Source organism: Lynx canadensis, chromosome B1, assembly GCF_007474595.2.
Source record: "Lynx canadensis isolate LIC74 chromosome B1, mLynCan4.pri.v2, whole genome shotgun sequence".
Lineage (NCBI taxonomy): Eukaryota > Metazoa > Chordata > Mammalia > Carnivora > Felidae > Lynx > Lynx canadensis.
In genome coordinates, this window is record NC_044306.2 from 111,413,538 (window position 1) to 111,430,281 (window position 16,744).

Here is a 16,744-nt window from a genome sequence, read left to right on the forward strand (position 1 = left end):
ATTTATAGTTCTATATTTTTCGTGCTAATTTTTTGTTGATCATGTATATTGTGACTGTCCACTCACAGTTTGCATCCTGTCTTTTCACTTTACTTTATTTTTATTTATTTATTTATTTATTTATTTATTTATTTATTTAAGTTTCATTTATTTAGGTAATCTTTACACCCACTGTGGGGCTTGAACTTATGGCCCTGATATCAAGAGTCATGTACTCTTCTCAGAGCCAGCTGACTCTGTCAGCACAGAGCCCTGCAGGGCTCAAACTCACAAACCAAACTGTGAGATCAAGACCTGAGCTGAAGTTGGACGCTTAACCAACTGAGCCACCCAGGCACCCCTCTGTGTCCCATTTTAACATCTTTCCTATAGTGAGGTCTAAAATTATTCACCTTTATTTTCTACTAATTTTTTTTAAAGTTTCTTTTTGACTTTTTTTTTTACTTCTTTAAAGTTTATTAAGGTTTTCTTAATGACATACTACATGCGAAATCTTCAATCCATTTGGAGTTTTTATTTTTTTTGTACATGGTGTTGAGATAGGGATCCAATTTCATTTTTTGTCTCTTTAATTAACAGTTTTGCTAGCATAGTAATCATTTTTATTAATTAGTCCTGCTTTTCCTCTCTAAATTGAAATGCTATCTCGGTTATAGCCAAGTTCAAAATAATGTGATCTGTTTCTGGACTCCCTATTTTATACTAGTGTTCAATTTGTATATCCTCATGTCCATTCCATACTGTCTAAATTACTGTAGCTCCATCTATGGTATACTTTCTCCCTGCTATTTTACTACTTTTTGGATCTTATACATTGAGGTTATTTTAATATTTGAATATATTGAGGTTTATATTTTAAATTGCTATTATCTTCTTGATAAATTGAAACTTTTATTATTGTATAGAGACTCTCTTCATCTGTAATAATACTTTTTTCTTATAATCTAGTTTTAATATAACTATGTGAGATTTATTTCGATTTAGTATTTGTTTGATAAGTCTTCTAACATTCTTGTTCCACCCTTTGTGTGTTCCTACATTGTCCCTTATAAATAGCAGATGTCTGAATTTTTAAAATTTTGACTTGTGAATGGAATAGGTCCAGTATTTAAATTTATTATAATAATAATAATAATATGCTTGGGTACGTTTCTCCAATTTTATTTTTTAAAATTGTTATTTATTTTAATTTTTATCATTATTATTTTTTAAATTTATATCTAAGTTAGCATGTGGTGCAACAATGATTTCAGGAGTAGATTCTTTAATGCCCCTTACCCATTTAGCCCATCCCCTCTCCCACAACTCCTCCAGCAACCCTCTGTTTGTTCTCCATATTAAGAGTCTCTTATGTTTTGTCCATCTCCCTGTTTTATATTATTTTGCTTCCCTTCCCTGTGTTCATCTGTTCTGTGTCTTAAAGTTCTCATATGAGTGAAGTCATATATTTGTCTTTCTCTGACTACTTTCGCTTAGCATAATACCCTCCAGTTCCATCCATGTAGTTGCACATGACAAGATTTCATTCTTTTTGGTTGCTGAGTAATACTCCATTCATCCATCGATGGACATTTGTGCTCTTTCCATACTTTGGCTATTGTTTATAGTGCTGCTATAATCTTTGGGGTGCATGTGCCCCTTCGAAACAGCACACCTGTATTCCTTGGATAAATACCTAGTAGTGCCATTGTTGGGTTGTAGGGTAGTTCTATTTTTAATTTTTTGAGGAACCTCCATACTGGTGTGTGTGTGTGTGTGTGTGTGTGTGTGTGTACACACACATATATATTGGTGTATATATATACACACACACACACACACACACACACACACACACATTTACCATATATTTTTACCACATCTTCTTTATCCACTCATCCATTGATGGACACTTGGGCTCTTTCCATGCTTTGGCTATTGTTGATAGTGCTGATATAAACATGGGGCGCATGTGCCCTTTCTTGTTTCTACAATTTTAAATTATTTCTTTTATCCCATTTTACCTATGCTCTTTTAAATCATTTCTTGCTTTTTTAAAATTGATATTTAAAAGCTTACCCTCCAATAAGATAAGAACTTACAAAACACACCTCTTGTTTCTTCCTGTTTTTTTTTTTTTTTTAAGAGCTTGTTTCTTCCTCTTGACCTTTTCTTTCACTCTCCCCTTCCCTACATCTTCTTGATATTTTCTACAATGGTGCTACTCAAAGTATGGTCTGCAGACTGGTTTTAGTCCAAACACTGTTACTGGTTTCCAAAGAGAGGTGAGGAGCTGCTCCAGGGTGTTATAAACTACCCGTGTCAATAAGCAAACTAGTTTAGTTGGGTTTTGCTTTGTTTTGTTTGTAGCAAGACTTCTGAATGAAGGAAGCGTTATGTTGATTTGTTAAATTGCATTCTAGCACAGACTTTATGTTGCAGACCTATAACAGAACTATTTAAGACAGGCTACTTTGAATAGCACTAATCTAAACCTATAAATTTTAGGTTAGTATGGATTTATTTCTATCTTCTTTGAATGTAAGTACTTTTTAAAAGATGACTCAGACTTGTCCAGGGTAATTTAATTACATTTGTTTGTGTATCTCTTTAGCGTCTCCTAAATTTTTCTCTCTTATTAATGTATTTCATCAAAAACTGTTTTGAATGTAGGTCGTTGTATGGTAAACCTTCTAAGCCTTGAATGCTTGAGAATGTTTTTGTTATACATTCATATTTGAATGATAGTTTGGCTGCACATAAAATTCTAGGTTATAAGTTCTTTTCACTTATACTTTTGACCCCCAGAAGCAGCAATTTTATATGTTTTAAGAAAATATTAATATACTTGGTTATCTTCTTGCTGTTGAAAAATCTGTTGGCATTCCAATTCTTATTCCTTTGTATGTTATTCGCTCTTTCTGACTGGAAGCTTTAGAATTTTCTCTCTGACTATTATAGTCTTATATTTCCTTGTAATGTGTCTAAATGTGGTTTTTCCTTTTTTCTCCTCTTGGGCACACTGTGAGCCTTTTAAATCTATTAATTGTCTATTTCCAAACTCATGCAGTATATGCATTAAATAGGTACAGCTTTTTGTATGTCATTCATACCTCCATAAGGTGTTTTTTAAAAAAAATACTAAAGTCCTTTATCTTTTTTTTTTAATTCTGGGAAATTGATCTCCTTTATCTTCGAATAATCTTCATTTTACTTTTATTTCTCTAAGACTTTTATTATTCCAATGTAGCACCTCTGACTCAACATTTCTTTTATATTGTCTAGGCTTTTGTCATCTCTTCCTTCTAGGAAATATCCTTAATATGGTCTTCTAAATTGCTTAGTTATTGCTCAAATGTATCCATTCTATGATTTAACACATCAATTATAGCTTTATTTCAACTACCATATTTTTTCAACCTGATATTTTTGTTCATTACCTTTCATTATTTTCTGGTTCTTATTTTGCATTGCAACTGTCTTCTCTTCCTTCTTGTAAAAAAATCTCTTTACCAGGCTAAATTTAAATGACTGGTCCATCTGTTCTGGTATTTCTTTTTCTGTAGGACTCTGTAATCCAGTATGTTTTTCTTTTGAAGTCTTTGTCTCCTTAAATGTCTCATTATTTTGGCCCGTGAACTAATTTTCCCCTCGTGGTATCAGCTGTTCTTTCTGAACAATGCATATGAGTGAAGGCTGACCACAGTCTGGTCAGCTCCAATGAGGTCAGGGAGTTGGGTTCAGTCCCAGATCTGCTATTTACTGGCCTTGTGTCTATGGACAATTTAACTTCTTTGGGCCAGTCTTCCTTCCTCAATAAAATGGTGATAATAATAATACCTACTTGACATTTAAAATATCTATTGACCCAGAATATAATATAGGTTATTGTGTGGGGGTTGTTTTTTATTTTTATTTTTGGAAGATTTTATTTTTTTAAAGTAATTTCAGCACCCAACATGGGCTCAGGTTTACAACTCTGAAATTAAGAGTCGCATGCTCCATCAACTGAGCTAGCCAGGCTGCCCCTAGGCTATTGCGTTTTATTAAAAAAAAAAAAATTCCCATAGATACATGATCTGCCAATAGATTCTGATCTATTCATCTTACCCTGGTGCCCAGGGAAAATTGTTTAAATATATATTACATAAGTTGGCAAGTAGTTTTTTAAAAATTAGATATAAAATATATATGAACTTTTTAAAAAATAGTTTCCTAAACATATTTTCTAAAACAGTAGTTTTATGGGGTATGATAAAATTCAGTGTAAAAAAAAAGGGGCAGGTGGTTCTGTGGCTAAATAAATTTGGAGAGTGCTATGTTAAACAAATAACCTTAATCTAAGATTTTTCAGAATCTTAAACATGCTGGAATGCATTGGACTTTCCAAGATGGGAATGTAGCCCAGTACACTATCTTTTCTGATGCAGTTGAGACTTGTGGTTTGTCAGTTAATTTTCTTAGTTGGTTAAGGTCAGGGATTATAATAAATAATGCATATGAACATAAAACATTTTAACTTAAAATATATGAGATAATTTAATGATCTTTTGATGAAGAATCAAAGTTTTTGCTTGGAATGTGGGGTTTGTGGTTGGAGATCTTTTTTATCTTGTATAAACTATACCCACAAATATACCACTCAGAGATTTACCATTCTGAATTCTTAAACACGGAGCAAGAACTTGTGAAGCGATCTAAGTAGAGAATGATTTAAATGTTTTCAATTTCTTTTCTAATCTTTTATATTTACTTCACCTATGCTTGAGTCAACAGCAGTGTTTTTGTGTTTTGTGGTTTTCTTAAAGCAAATTGTAATGAATTCTTTCTAAATTATTACTTTAGTTTTCATAAAACAATTATTTTTCTTCATACTCAAATAATTATATATAATATATAATTATAACTAATCCAACTGTATAAATAAGTTTTAGAACAAATACAATTGACTCTTTGTAAGTGTAAACTCAACTGGTGGTAGAAATGGTGTACAGGTATTGTGGAAAATAGCCTACTAGCTATGAGTGCTCAATATGCCATGGAGATGGCATATTATACAGAAAGAAAGAAGTACATTAATTAATCTACAGCATCAGTTAAGGACAATCCATTAAGAGAACTTGTATTCTATCTACAGATTGCCAACTTTATTTGAGCATGAAAACCATTATAAGGCAGAGCCTCTTTTCAGACTAATGTTCTACCTTGGGAAAGTCTAATACAGTTATAAAGTTGTCTTTTTAAAAATGTTTATTTATTTTGAGAGAGATAGAGAGAGAGAGCAAGAGTGTGAGCAGGAGAGGGGCAGAGAGAGAGGGAGGAAGGGAATCCCAAGCAGGCTCTGAGCTGTCAGCGCAGAGCCCGTCATGGGGCAGATTCTCATGAACCTGGGGCTCGATCTCACGAACTGAGCCAAGATCAAGAGTCAGACGCTTAACTGACCACCACCCAGGTGCCCTTCAATTTTGTTTTTTGAGAAATAACATAGGACTAAACATGTAAGAAGTCCAAAGTAATTTTAAATTGAGCATAGTTCTAAGTTCTTTAAAATTGTTTGTCTTCTCAGATGATCTTTGGGTGGTTTCAAAAACCCTAGACTTTGAATTGGATACTTTTATTGCATGTAGTGCTTTCTTTGGACCATCATCTACCAATGAGGTGGAGCTACTACCTTTGCAAGGTTATTTCCCCTCTAACTGGCCCACTAACAGTAAGTATTGCCATGCTTATATTAATTTATATAAAAGAAGAATGATAGACATAAGATGTATTGTGAGCAAGGATGCTAACTTTGGGGTTATTTGATTAAAGCCAACAAAAAGCATCCACCTCTACTTCCTATTATTGTGTATAATGTGTTCCTGAAAAATGTGTATAAAGTCGAATATATAAATATTTCTGTAGTTCAAGTCTCAGAGGGATAACAATATATAAAATTTTGAATCCTCACTTAATTGTTAAAGTTGATCTTTACACAGAATATACCTGATTTTTAAAATATAAACATTAAACATATAAATAAGTATTTTCTCAAATAATTTCTTACAGCAAGTTTTGATTCTCTGGTTTTGAATTCTTTTGGTTATTATTCTAATAGGGTACATTTAGTAATAAATCGTTTTATTTTATATTGAGAAGGTCTTATAGATTTTGCAAGAGATTTTGTAGGCAACTGAAGAGGAGGGTATGATTTTTATTTGAGGGTATTTTATCATCTGTCTTGAGAAATTTTCAATAAGCTTCTAGGCTACCAGTCTTATACTATTTTAATAAAGGAAATTTTAGTAGGCTGAATCCCTGTTCAGTTCTAAGAATCTGTAGATATGTCTATACATCTTGATCTCTGAAATAATTCCTGATGGTCGAATTTGGTCTATAACTAATTAAAGACAACATTTAATGATTCATTTAAGTACTTCCTATACATTTCTAACTTTTGAATATTTTCTTCAAGAACGAAATAAATCTAGCCAACTAGCTTGAGTCCAGTAAGAGCCTGCCTAATTAAGTAACATTTGTTACTTAATTTGTCACTTCATATGTGTATTTTTTTTATTTTTATTTATTTTTTTGAGAGAGAGAGAGCGTACGCATGTGCATGAGTGCGAGTGGGGGAGGGACAGAGAGAGAGAGGGAGACAGAATCTGAAGCAGACTCCAGGCTCTGAGCTGTCAGCACAGAACCTGACGTGGGGCTTGAACCCACAAGCTGTGAGATCATGACCTGAGCCAAAGTCAGATGCTTAACTGACTGGGCCACCAGGCGCCCCATATGTGTATTTTAGTATTTGCTACCGTTGTTCCCCAGCAATATCAGCGTTCTAACTTTCTGCTTTCCCTATATTTCTATAAAATAGTTGAAGAATGAAAGAAAATGTTCCGAAGTTACACAATACTATACAGCACAAGGTGGTATGCTGATTAGTTGGAACTGTCAAGGAGGGTCACCATGCACTAACTCAAAACAGTAGTTATTGCTCATTAGGTGATATATAGAAGTCCAAGTTTGATTTAAGTTATGCAATTTATGGATACCGTGGAAAAAGTATGAATAAGTAGATCGTATAGTAGTTTAATGGGTAGAAGTACCTCCCCATATACTTAAGGGTTTATTTATGTCATGTGATTAATGCAGTAGCTGAGCTCTGAGTTGTATCGAATGTTTTAAATAGTTCCTTTATGATCCATTTTATTTTCATTAAATGTTCAGTTTCTGCGTTCTCTCTACAGTAGTGGTCCATGCATTGTTGGTTTGTAATGCTAGCACAGAGCTGACCACTTTGAAAAACATTCAGGACTACTTTAACCCAGCTACTCTACCTCTAACACCGTACCTGTTAACAATGTAAGTCATTATTTACCAGCGGTCATTGGTGTTCAAAAATGGTGACTAGCTGTGAATATGAAAATGCGTTCAAAGTACATTACATACATTTTTGCCAAAAATATTTTAATTATCTTTCAGAGACCATGAGGTTACTGTCTGTCAGTAGTTAAAAGGATGTTAGTGTAAATTTTTGCCTTCTTCAAGGAATGATATTTTAGGGAGATTCTGAGTGTTGATTTTTTATTCATTTCTGTTTTTATGCCACAAATTATTTAACATGTAAAAGAATTCTTTTAGTGGGAATGCAAACTGGTGCAGCCACTTTAGAAAACAGTATGGAGGTTCCACAAAAATTAAAATTAGAACTACTCTATGACCCAGCAATTGCCCTACGAGGTGTTTATCCATAGGATACAGGAGTGCTGTTTCAAAGGGGCACATGCACCCCAGTGTTTATAGCAGCTGTATTGACGGTAGCCAAAATATGGAAAGAGCCCAAATGTCCATCAACTGATGAATGGATAAAGAAGATGTGGTGTATATATATATATATATATATATATATATATATATACAATGTAGTATTACTTGGCAATGAAAAAGAATGGAATCTTGTCATTTGCAGCATGGGTGGAACTAGAGTGTATTATGCTAAGTGAAATTAGAGAAAGACAAATACTGTATGACTTCACTCAAAAGTGGAATTTAAGATCCAAAACAGATGAACATAAGGGAAGGGAAGCAAAAATAATATAAAAACAGGGAAGGGGGCAAAACATAAGAGACTCTTAATACAGAGAAACAGGGGCACCTGGGTGGCTCAGTTGGTTAAGCGTCCAACTTCATCTCAGGTCATGATATCACAGCTCGAAAGTTCAAGTCCCATGTCAGGTTCTGTGCTGACAGCTCAGTGCCTGGAGCCTGGTTGGGATTCTGTATCTCCCTCTCTAACTGCCCCTCCGCCGCTCATCCTCTGTCTCCCAAAAGTGAATAAACATTAAAAAAATTTTTTCTTTTAATACAGAGAACAAGCTGAGGGTTGCTGGCAGGGTGTTGGGTCAGGGGATAGACTAAATGGTCAAGAGGCATTGAAGAGGGCACTTGTTGGGATGAGCACTGGGTGTTATATGTAGATAATGAATCACTGGCTTCTACTCCTGAAATCATTATTTTACTATATGCTCACTAACTTGGATGTAAATTAAAAAGATAAACTAAACTAAAATAAAAAGAATCCTTTTTATAGGTTGAATTCAGTATGTACATTGATACTATTTTTTTTTATGTTATTTTGAGAGAGAGGGAGTGTGCATGCATGAGCAAGGGAGGGGCAGAAACAGAGAGAGAGAGAGAGAGAGAGAGAGAGAGAGAGAGAGAATCCCAAGCAGACTCCATGCTGTCAGCGCAGAGCCCTGTGGGGGACTGGATCTCATGAACTGTGAGATCATATCCTGAGCCGAAATCAAGGGTTGGACATTTAACCGACTGAGCCACCCAAGCGCCCTGTACTCACTTATTCTTGACATAAACTTAATTTCTCAAGTTTTAAAATACCCCCTTTTTAAAATATTGGAAGTGATATTCTGTTAAATTCACTAAAATGGTAGAAAAAGTCTAGTTTCTAATTTGGAATGTTATCTGTCTTGTGGTGTTTCCTTCTCTCAGTATAATGAAATTCTAGGTAAAAAATAAAAATCCTTATGACCCCATTATGTTATTATCTATCTTTGTTATTTAATCTTTGAAATGAATTGATCCTTTATAAAAATAGAAATAAAACCAATTTATTTATTATAGTTTTACCTGAAATAGAGGCTGTATTAATTACCTAAGACAGCCTTGTATAATAGAACGTGGGCTTTAAAGTCAGTACACCGCTTATTATCTGTGTGCTTTTTGGGAAAAAAAATTAATATTTCTGTATCTTATTTGGCTAATTAACTACTTCTTAGTGTTGTTTTAAGATCACATCAAATAATATGTAAAATGCTTAGCATAGCGCTGGCACATAGTTGGTATTCAAAATAGCATTAAAACATTAGTTTTCTTCTCCTCTACCCTCCTTCAAATGGGGTATATATATCCATTTGTGCCCTTAAAAAAATGTTCTCTATGATGCTTATGAAATGAAGGTTATTATAGGTTTACTCACTATTTCAAAAACCCCTCATTTTCCTTTGATTTTTTTTTTTTTTTTTTTTGCTGCCTTTTTACTAGGTCTTCGTCAACTGTAGTTAGCAACAAGAGAGTCAGTAAGAGAAAATTATCCCACCAGCCTTCTCAAGTATCAATACAAAATTTGAACTTCTCAGCCTAGAAGCAACATTGCAGTTAGCTAGTCAATTAATTCAGGCACACAAGTTAAATGAGGATCAAGCTACAGCCTTAATTCAGATAGCTCAAATGATGGCATCGCACGAAAATGCTGAAGTGAAGGAACTGCAAACACATACCCTCCCTATCACGATCATACATGGTAAGAAGCAAGAAAGAAAGCAGTTCTAATAAATATACTGTTATATGCACTTTTGTAACTCTGTCTGCTTGTAATTTCCTAATCACAGAAGATTCTAGAATGACTCTACATAGATTATTTTGAGTCTGAACCTACTTTAGTAAACTATTAGATGAGAGCAGAACTGACCATCCTGAAAGGGAGAATAGGCAGCGTATCTAATGAATGAGTAGCATTATATACTCATTATTCACAGTATCCAGACTTGATCTAGATATCTACGTGTTGCACTATCAGAGTGAACTTCAAGCCTGAGCAACGAAGCCTTTTGTTAATTTCCAGTGAGCTCACACTTTCATCCTCCCCCAGCAGCTATTCCAAACCTTTAATCTCTCCTGGCCCTTGCCCTACTCCCTCTAAAATTGATTCTGCCTTTAAAACAGGAAATGGAGGGGCGCCTGGGTGGCGCAGTCGGTTAAGCGTCCGACTTCAGCCAGGTCACGATCTCGCGGTCCGTGAGTTCGAGCCCCGCCTCGGGCTCTGGGCTGATGGCTCAGAGCTGGAGCCTGTTTCCAATTCTGTGTCTCCCTCTCTCTCTGCCCCTCCCCCGTTCATGCTCTTTCTCTCTCTGTCCCAAGAAAAATAAATAAATGTTGAAAAAAAAATTTTTTTTTAAATTAAAAAAAATAAATAAATAAAAAGGAAATGGAGTTTATAACAGAAATTCCTCTCAATATCCTGCTCTCCCCCATTTTTACCTAAGTTTGAAACCTATTTTTACCTTTTTTGGTTCTGTCCCAGTAAAGGAGCTTTACTTCCCCCTCTTCAGAGCTAATAATTCTATCTGGATTCTGTCACCTTTTTAGCTCATTTCCTCAAACATCCACTCAAAGCTATTTTGTGCTATTTTGAGGATTTATATCACATTCACCCTGTTGACCAAGCTAGATACCTGGGACTCATCCTTGATTATTCTTTCTCCTTAGATGAAGTGACTCTCTTAATCTTCCTCCTCCTCTCTGTTTATCTCCCCCCATCAGATTAGTCACTGAGATGTTTCACTTCTGGTTTCTACCTTTCTTTCCTATAAGTTTTCTCCTCTCCAGGTTACTTGGGTCCCCTCCATCCAAGCCTTCACTGTACCTCCTATATAGCCTGGTGGTGAAAAGGTAGGCTCTAGAGCTGGAATCCTGGATTTACATCCTGGTGCTCTCGTGTATTAGCTGCATGACCTTAGCAGGTTACTTATCTCAGCTTTAATTTCCTACTCTGTAACATAAGTTGATAACAGCATCTTTCTCTTAGGGTTGGAGGACCATATGAGTGAACACTGGTAAAGGGCGTAGAACAGTGTCTGACACATGGAGGCACTGAGGAACGTTAGCATGTATTATTGTTATGGTTACCTCACACCCCTTTCTAATTGCTCCACCTTTAGTTTTTCCTTCTTAATATTTTCACTCAAGTAGTTTTTACAAAATACAGTCTGCCTAAGTGAATTCTATGCTTAAAATCCTTCAGTGACTTTCCCTGGTCTGCAAGACAAACTTTAAACTTTTTTTTTTTTTTTTTAATTTTTTTTTTTTTTTCAACGTTTATTTATTTTGGGACAGAGAGACAAACTTTAAACTTTTTAGCCACACCAAGCAGAATTCTTGTGATTTATCCTCTTGCCTACTTTGTCGGCCTTGTCTCTTACCTATTTTGCTATAGGCTGTGTAGAAATAGTTAACATCTGCATACTTTGTCATGCCTTTGCCTGGAATGACCCTTTCTTTAAGCAGTCTGGATATATTATGCTGGAAGACTTAGTTCTGCTACTTTTATTTTTAGGAAGCATTCCCATCTCTACCAAAGCAGAGAGGAATGTTCTTTCTTTGATACAATAACAGTGTTGCTTATCATATTATTTTATCATTGTTCCTTCACTTTGTTTTCCTGCGTAGATTCATTAAATGTGGAGGCCTTTGGTTATCTATTTATCCCTTGTGCAAAGCACATAGTAGTCACTCAGTGAATGTCTTTTGACTAAATTAATTAAATGAAAGGGAGAGGGAAGCAGATGGATGAGATATTTCTTATACTTTCAAAAATTATTTATGACATTGCCTTTATTCTATTTCCCTTTCCTTCAAATAATTAGGTGTTTTTGGAGCAGGAAAGAGTTATTTGCTGGCAGTGGTGATTTTGTTTTTTGTACAGCTATTTGAAAAGAGTGAAGTTCCTACAGTTGGAAATGCAAAGACCATGGAAACTTCTCATTTCTTCTTCCACTAATGTAGCTGTGGACAGAGTACTTCTTGGGTAGGTATGACTAGTGTATTTAAGTGTCTAATATTTATTTATTTATTTTTTTTACAAGTTTATTTATTTAAGTAATCTCTACAACCAACGTGGGGCTCAAACTCATGACTCTGAGATCTAGAGTTGCACACTCCTCCACTTGAGCCGCCACGTGCCTTGATCTGTTAATTTTTTTCCATATTTTTGCCATTATAAATAATATTGTGACAAAATCCTTAAATACAAATCTTTATCTCCATTTCTGATTCTTTCCTTAGGAAACAGTCCCAGGTCTAGAATAAAAGATATCAACCTTTTTTTCTTATTAAGTAAGCTCTGTGGCCAACGTGCCCAATGTTAGTTTAAACTCTCAACCCCGAGATAAAGAGTTGCATTCTTACCAACTGAGCCAGCCAGGTGCCCCAAGATATAAACATTAAAAAAAAATTTTTTTAAGTTTGTTTGTTTATTATAAGTTTATGTATTTGTTTCGAGAGAGAGAGAGAGAGAGAGGTAGAGAGAGAGAGAATCCCAAGCAGGCTCCACCCTGGCAGTGCAGAGGCTGACATGGGGCTTGAACCTGTAAGCTGTGAGATCATAACCTGAGACAAAATCAAGAGTCAGAGGCTCAACTGACTGAACCATCCAGGCGCCCCAAGATACATTTTTAAGCTCCCTAATATATTTTGAAAAATTGTCCTTCAGAAAGGGAGTGATGTATATATACAAATGATCATAGCCTTTAGAGGTAGACAGACTTGCCTAGGTTGAATCATGGCTGACTCCACTTTTTAGCTATGTGGCCTCAGCAAAATACCTCACTTTTTTTTTGGAGTCCTCATCTCTAAGATGAGATACTGTCGTGCAGAGTTGTAATGAATATTAAATGAGATAATGTATGTAAAGATAAAGTATTTATTCCTAATAAATCCTGATGCTCAGTATATGGTAGCTATTGTTTTCCATATTATTATGTTGTTAGAGACAATTTTATATGTGATAAATACTAACATCAATATTTTATAAACATTTAATGAACCCTCAGTTGAATTTAAAAATTCTCTATAAAACGCCTTATATAAAAAGACTTTTAGCTACATTGCATTTACTCTGAGTTTGGACATTTCAGATTGACTTCTATAACTATAAGATACACTATACACAAAATTAATTTAGTAACATAAATATTATATGAAACTTTGCTTTATATTCTTCTAAATAATCGTAATCTATTTTACCTTGTTTTCTTAAAGGCTTCTCAGTCTTGGATTTGAAAAGTTCGTCAGAGTTGGGAGTGTTAGGAAGATTGCCAAACCAATTTTACCTTATAGGTGAGAACACTGAATTCCAGAAGTCACAGAGTGCTCAGAGAAGTACAATTTTTTTTTAAGTTTATTTATTTATTTTTGAGAGAGAGTGCACCCACGTACACACAAGCGGGGGGAGGGGCAGAGAGAGATTGGGATAAAGGAAAATCCCAAGCAGACTCCACACTCAATGTGGAGCCCAGCACTGGGACTTGATCCCAACACTTTGAAATCATGACCTGAGCCGAAAACCAGAGTCTGTTGCTCACTGACTGAGCCACCCAGGCACCCCAAGAAGTATAATAATTTTATATAACTCTTACCTTAAATTTGGTTTTTGAAGAAGAGTGGAAAAAGATTTATCTTTTTATCTTTTTTAACTTAGAAAATCTGTATTTTATATTTTTATAATGTGAAAATGGGACAAAGAGGGATATTGTTTTATGTAATACTTTTTTTAGTTTTGCATGCTAGCTCAGAAAATGAAAATGAGCAACTAAAAGAACTGAACGCACTAATGAAGAAGACTTGACTCCTCTGGAAAAGATCTATGTCAGAAAAAAGTATGAGCAGCATAAACTGGGGACCAATAAAACCCTGCTGAAGCAGGTAAGTTTGTTTCTTCATTTATACATACTATTCAGATTTCTTTTTCTTGTTGACGGAGAATATTTCCTTTAAATAAAACAAATGACTGTGATAGTTTAGATTCACATAAGGTGTATGTCCATCTGGTGTGCGTTTATCCTATCAGAAAAACACTCTTCAAATTTGTGAACAGATCCAGCTTACCATGACTGAGTTATCTTTTCTCCTTTTCTGTATTTGCGTGTGTGTATTTAAAATATTTATTCATTATTTATTTATAATTTGAGACAGAAAGAGCACAAGTGGGGGAGGGGCAGAGAGAGATGGGGAGAGAGAGGATCCCAAACAGGCCCCGCACTGTCAGCACCGAGCCCAACGCAGGATTTGAACGTATGAAACTGTAAGATCATGACCTGAGCCGAAATCAAGAGTCAGACTCAACCAACTGAGCCACCCAGGTGCCCCTATTTGTATATCTTTTATAAGCTTAAGAGGAAAGAGAAAAGGTTTTATTATTAATGCATTATTTTATAATTTTTATATACGTTATATATAAGTATATTATTTATACTAATTATTTATTATGAGAAAAACCTCCCCTTTAAAGAGGAAACAGAAGATAGTTTCTGGGCAAGTTAAGTGAAACTGGTTTTTTTCTAGGTGAATTGGAGAGGAGAAGGTCTGACCTGGGCAAAATATCAAGTGAAATTTGTCTTTAATGCTTTCCCTAGAAAGCCAGCCTTCAGGGTCTGTCTGTATCTGACAATCTAGGAGTCTCAGATACTTGCTTCTAGGTATTGGAAGCCAAGACCAGGCACATAGGATCCTAACCTGTAACAGGTAGCATCATCCTTTATCAACTTCTCATCCAGAGCAGCTTCCTTCAGCTGGCAGCTGATGAGAAAGAAGCCAATGAGTAGCTCCCACCAATGAAAGGAGAGCATGCAGAAAAGAAAGAGGAATGGAGGAAAAGGGGGTGTTGGCTGTTTGGACCATGTGGACATTGGTCACTTTCTGCAAGAGATTTGGAAAAATCGGGGCACCTGGGCGGCTCAGTCAGTTGAGCGGCTGGCTCTTGGTTTCAGCTCAGGTCATGATCTCATGGTTCATGAGTTCAAAACCCCGCATCGGTCTCTGCACTGACAGTGTGGAGCCTGCTTGGGATTCTCTTTCTCTCCCTCTCCCTCCCCCACCCCTTCTCAAAATAAATAAACTTAAAAAAATTATATAAAAAGAAATTTGGAAAAATCAACATGCTTGGGGTCCTGGTATTGCTTAGCTCTTTCCAAAAAATGCTGCTTAACAAACAAAATCTCAGTACTTTAAGACAACAGACTCATGACTATAGAGGTCATTTGGCACGGCCCAGCTTGAGGCTGTGGTTCAGGTCTCTCGTTCTGAGAACAGTTGCCTATGGCATGATGGCCTTCTCCTGACGGATGGCAGAAGCACAAGAAGGTGGGCAGGATCACACAAATACATTTAAAGCGTTTGTTCATATTATGTCTGCTAATACCTCCATTTGCTTTAACAGGTCAGATGGCCAAGCCCAGCAGTGGTGGGACAGGGAAATACACTCCACCTACTTCTCTGGTGGGAAGCGCTGCAAAGCCACATGGCAAAGGGTGCGGATGTGTAATACTCTCACAAGGAGGGAGGGGGGAATTGGAAATGATAACCAATCTGCAACAAGTTTTGCTTACAGAAGTCCTCAGAAGGCTTCAGACGAGCTTCAAGTATTTTGAATTATAGAGTCAAATTCTACTTCCTTCTCCTCAACTCTACTTCCTTCTCTACTTAATCCAGAAGGGCTTAGTTTGACTGTGTTCAATCAATGCAAATTAGTCATTTATGTAAATTATTTACCATTTTAGTCACTTATTCAACATAATATTGACATGTAAGAATAATTGTTAACGACTCTTTTGATAATTTTCTAAGCGAAAGCCCAGATAGCATAATCTGTTGCTCACTGGTAATATCTGTTCACAAATGAGAACTCTTTTAAAGGAAACATTTTTCTTAAAGTTTATTTAGCAAATTTCCAAGGTCAGAGCTAACACATTTCTAAAGTGGCATGTCTTACAATAAAATTAATTTTAAAAAATGCTTCATGGTTGACTATTTCCTAGATCAATAATAAAAATCTCTTCTGTGGTTAGAACCTCAGCAATACAAGGACAAATTAAAATATATAAATAATACAGTATTTTATTTTATTTTTCAATATAATTTATTGTCAAATTGGCTAACATACAGCATGTGAAGTGTGCTCTTGGTTTTTGGGGTAGATTCCCATGGTTCATCGCTGACATACAACCCCCAGTGCTCATCCCAACGAGTGCCCTCCTCAATAATAATAATGATATTTTAAAGAAAACTTAGTTATTTAGGTTTTTGTATTAGATATTTATTTAACTAAAAAAACTGCTTCCTGGGTCACAACTTCAGGGTTCTCATTCTAAGGTTGTCTTATCAGATACAGTTCCAGAAATTAAATGAGGAATGCCATTTGAGAGTGGTACCATGAGAATGTATAGTGCTACAGTGTGGTGTCCCCTGCTGGATCCTTTCACAAGAGCTGATATTTAAAAACTGTGGAGTTTCTAATATAAATGGGGCCTTGGGATTTTTGGTTTTGTTTTTAACAAGAGGAAAACCTAACTGACAAAGGGTTATTGTATGTGATAAATGTTATCTATTATTAAAGAAAATAAGGAGTTTATAATATTTCTTGTTTCACAGGGCCTATGGAGGCAGTGTTTAATTTGTAAAGCACATTTTTGTCAATCACATTTGTTGACAA

General features: G+C 35.4%; 1 protein-coding gene across 1 annotated transcript in view; it reads left to right on the forward strand.

Annotated features, from left to right (window-relative positions):
- ZGRF1 (zinc finger GRF-type containing 1) overlaps window positions 1-16,744 on the forward strand; it is an 82,826-nt gene that overhangs the window by 50,485 nt on the left and 15,597 nt on the right. The window contains 9 exon segments of the mRNA XM_032593068.1: window positions 5,546-5,689; window positions 7,209-7,323; window positions 9,523-9,566; window positions 9,569-9,781; window positions 11,904-12,001; window positions 12,003-12,064; window positions 13,297-13,374; window positions 13,813-13,868; window positions 13,871-13,959. Coding sequence (XP_032448959.1) covers window positions 5,546-5,689; window positions 7,209-7,323; window positions 9,523-9,566; window positions 9,569-9,781; window positions 11,904-12,001; window positions 12,003-12,064; window positions 13,297-13,374; window positions 13,813-13,868; window positions 13,871-13,959 — 899 coding nt within the window.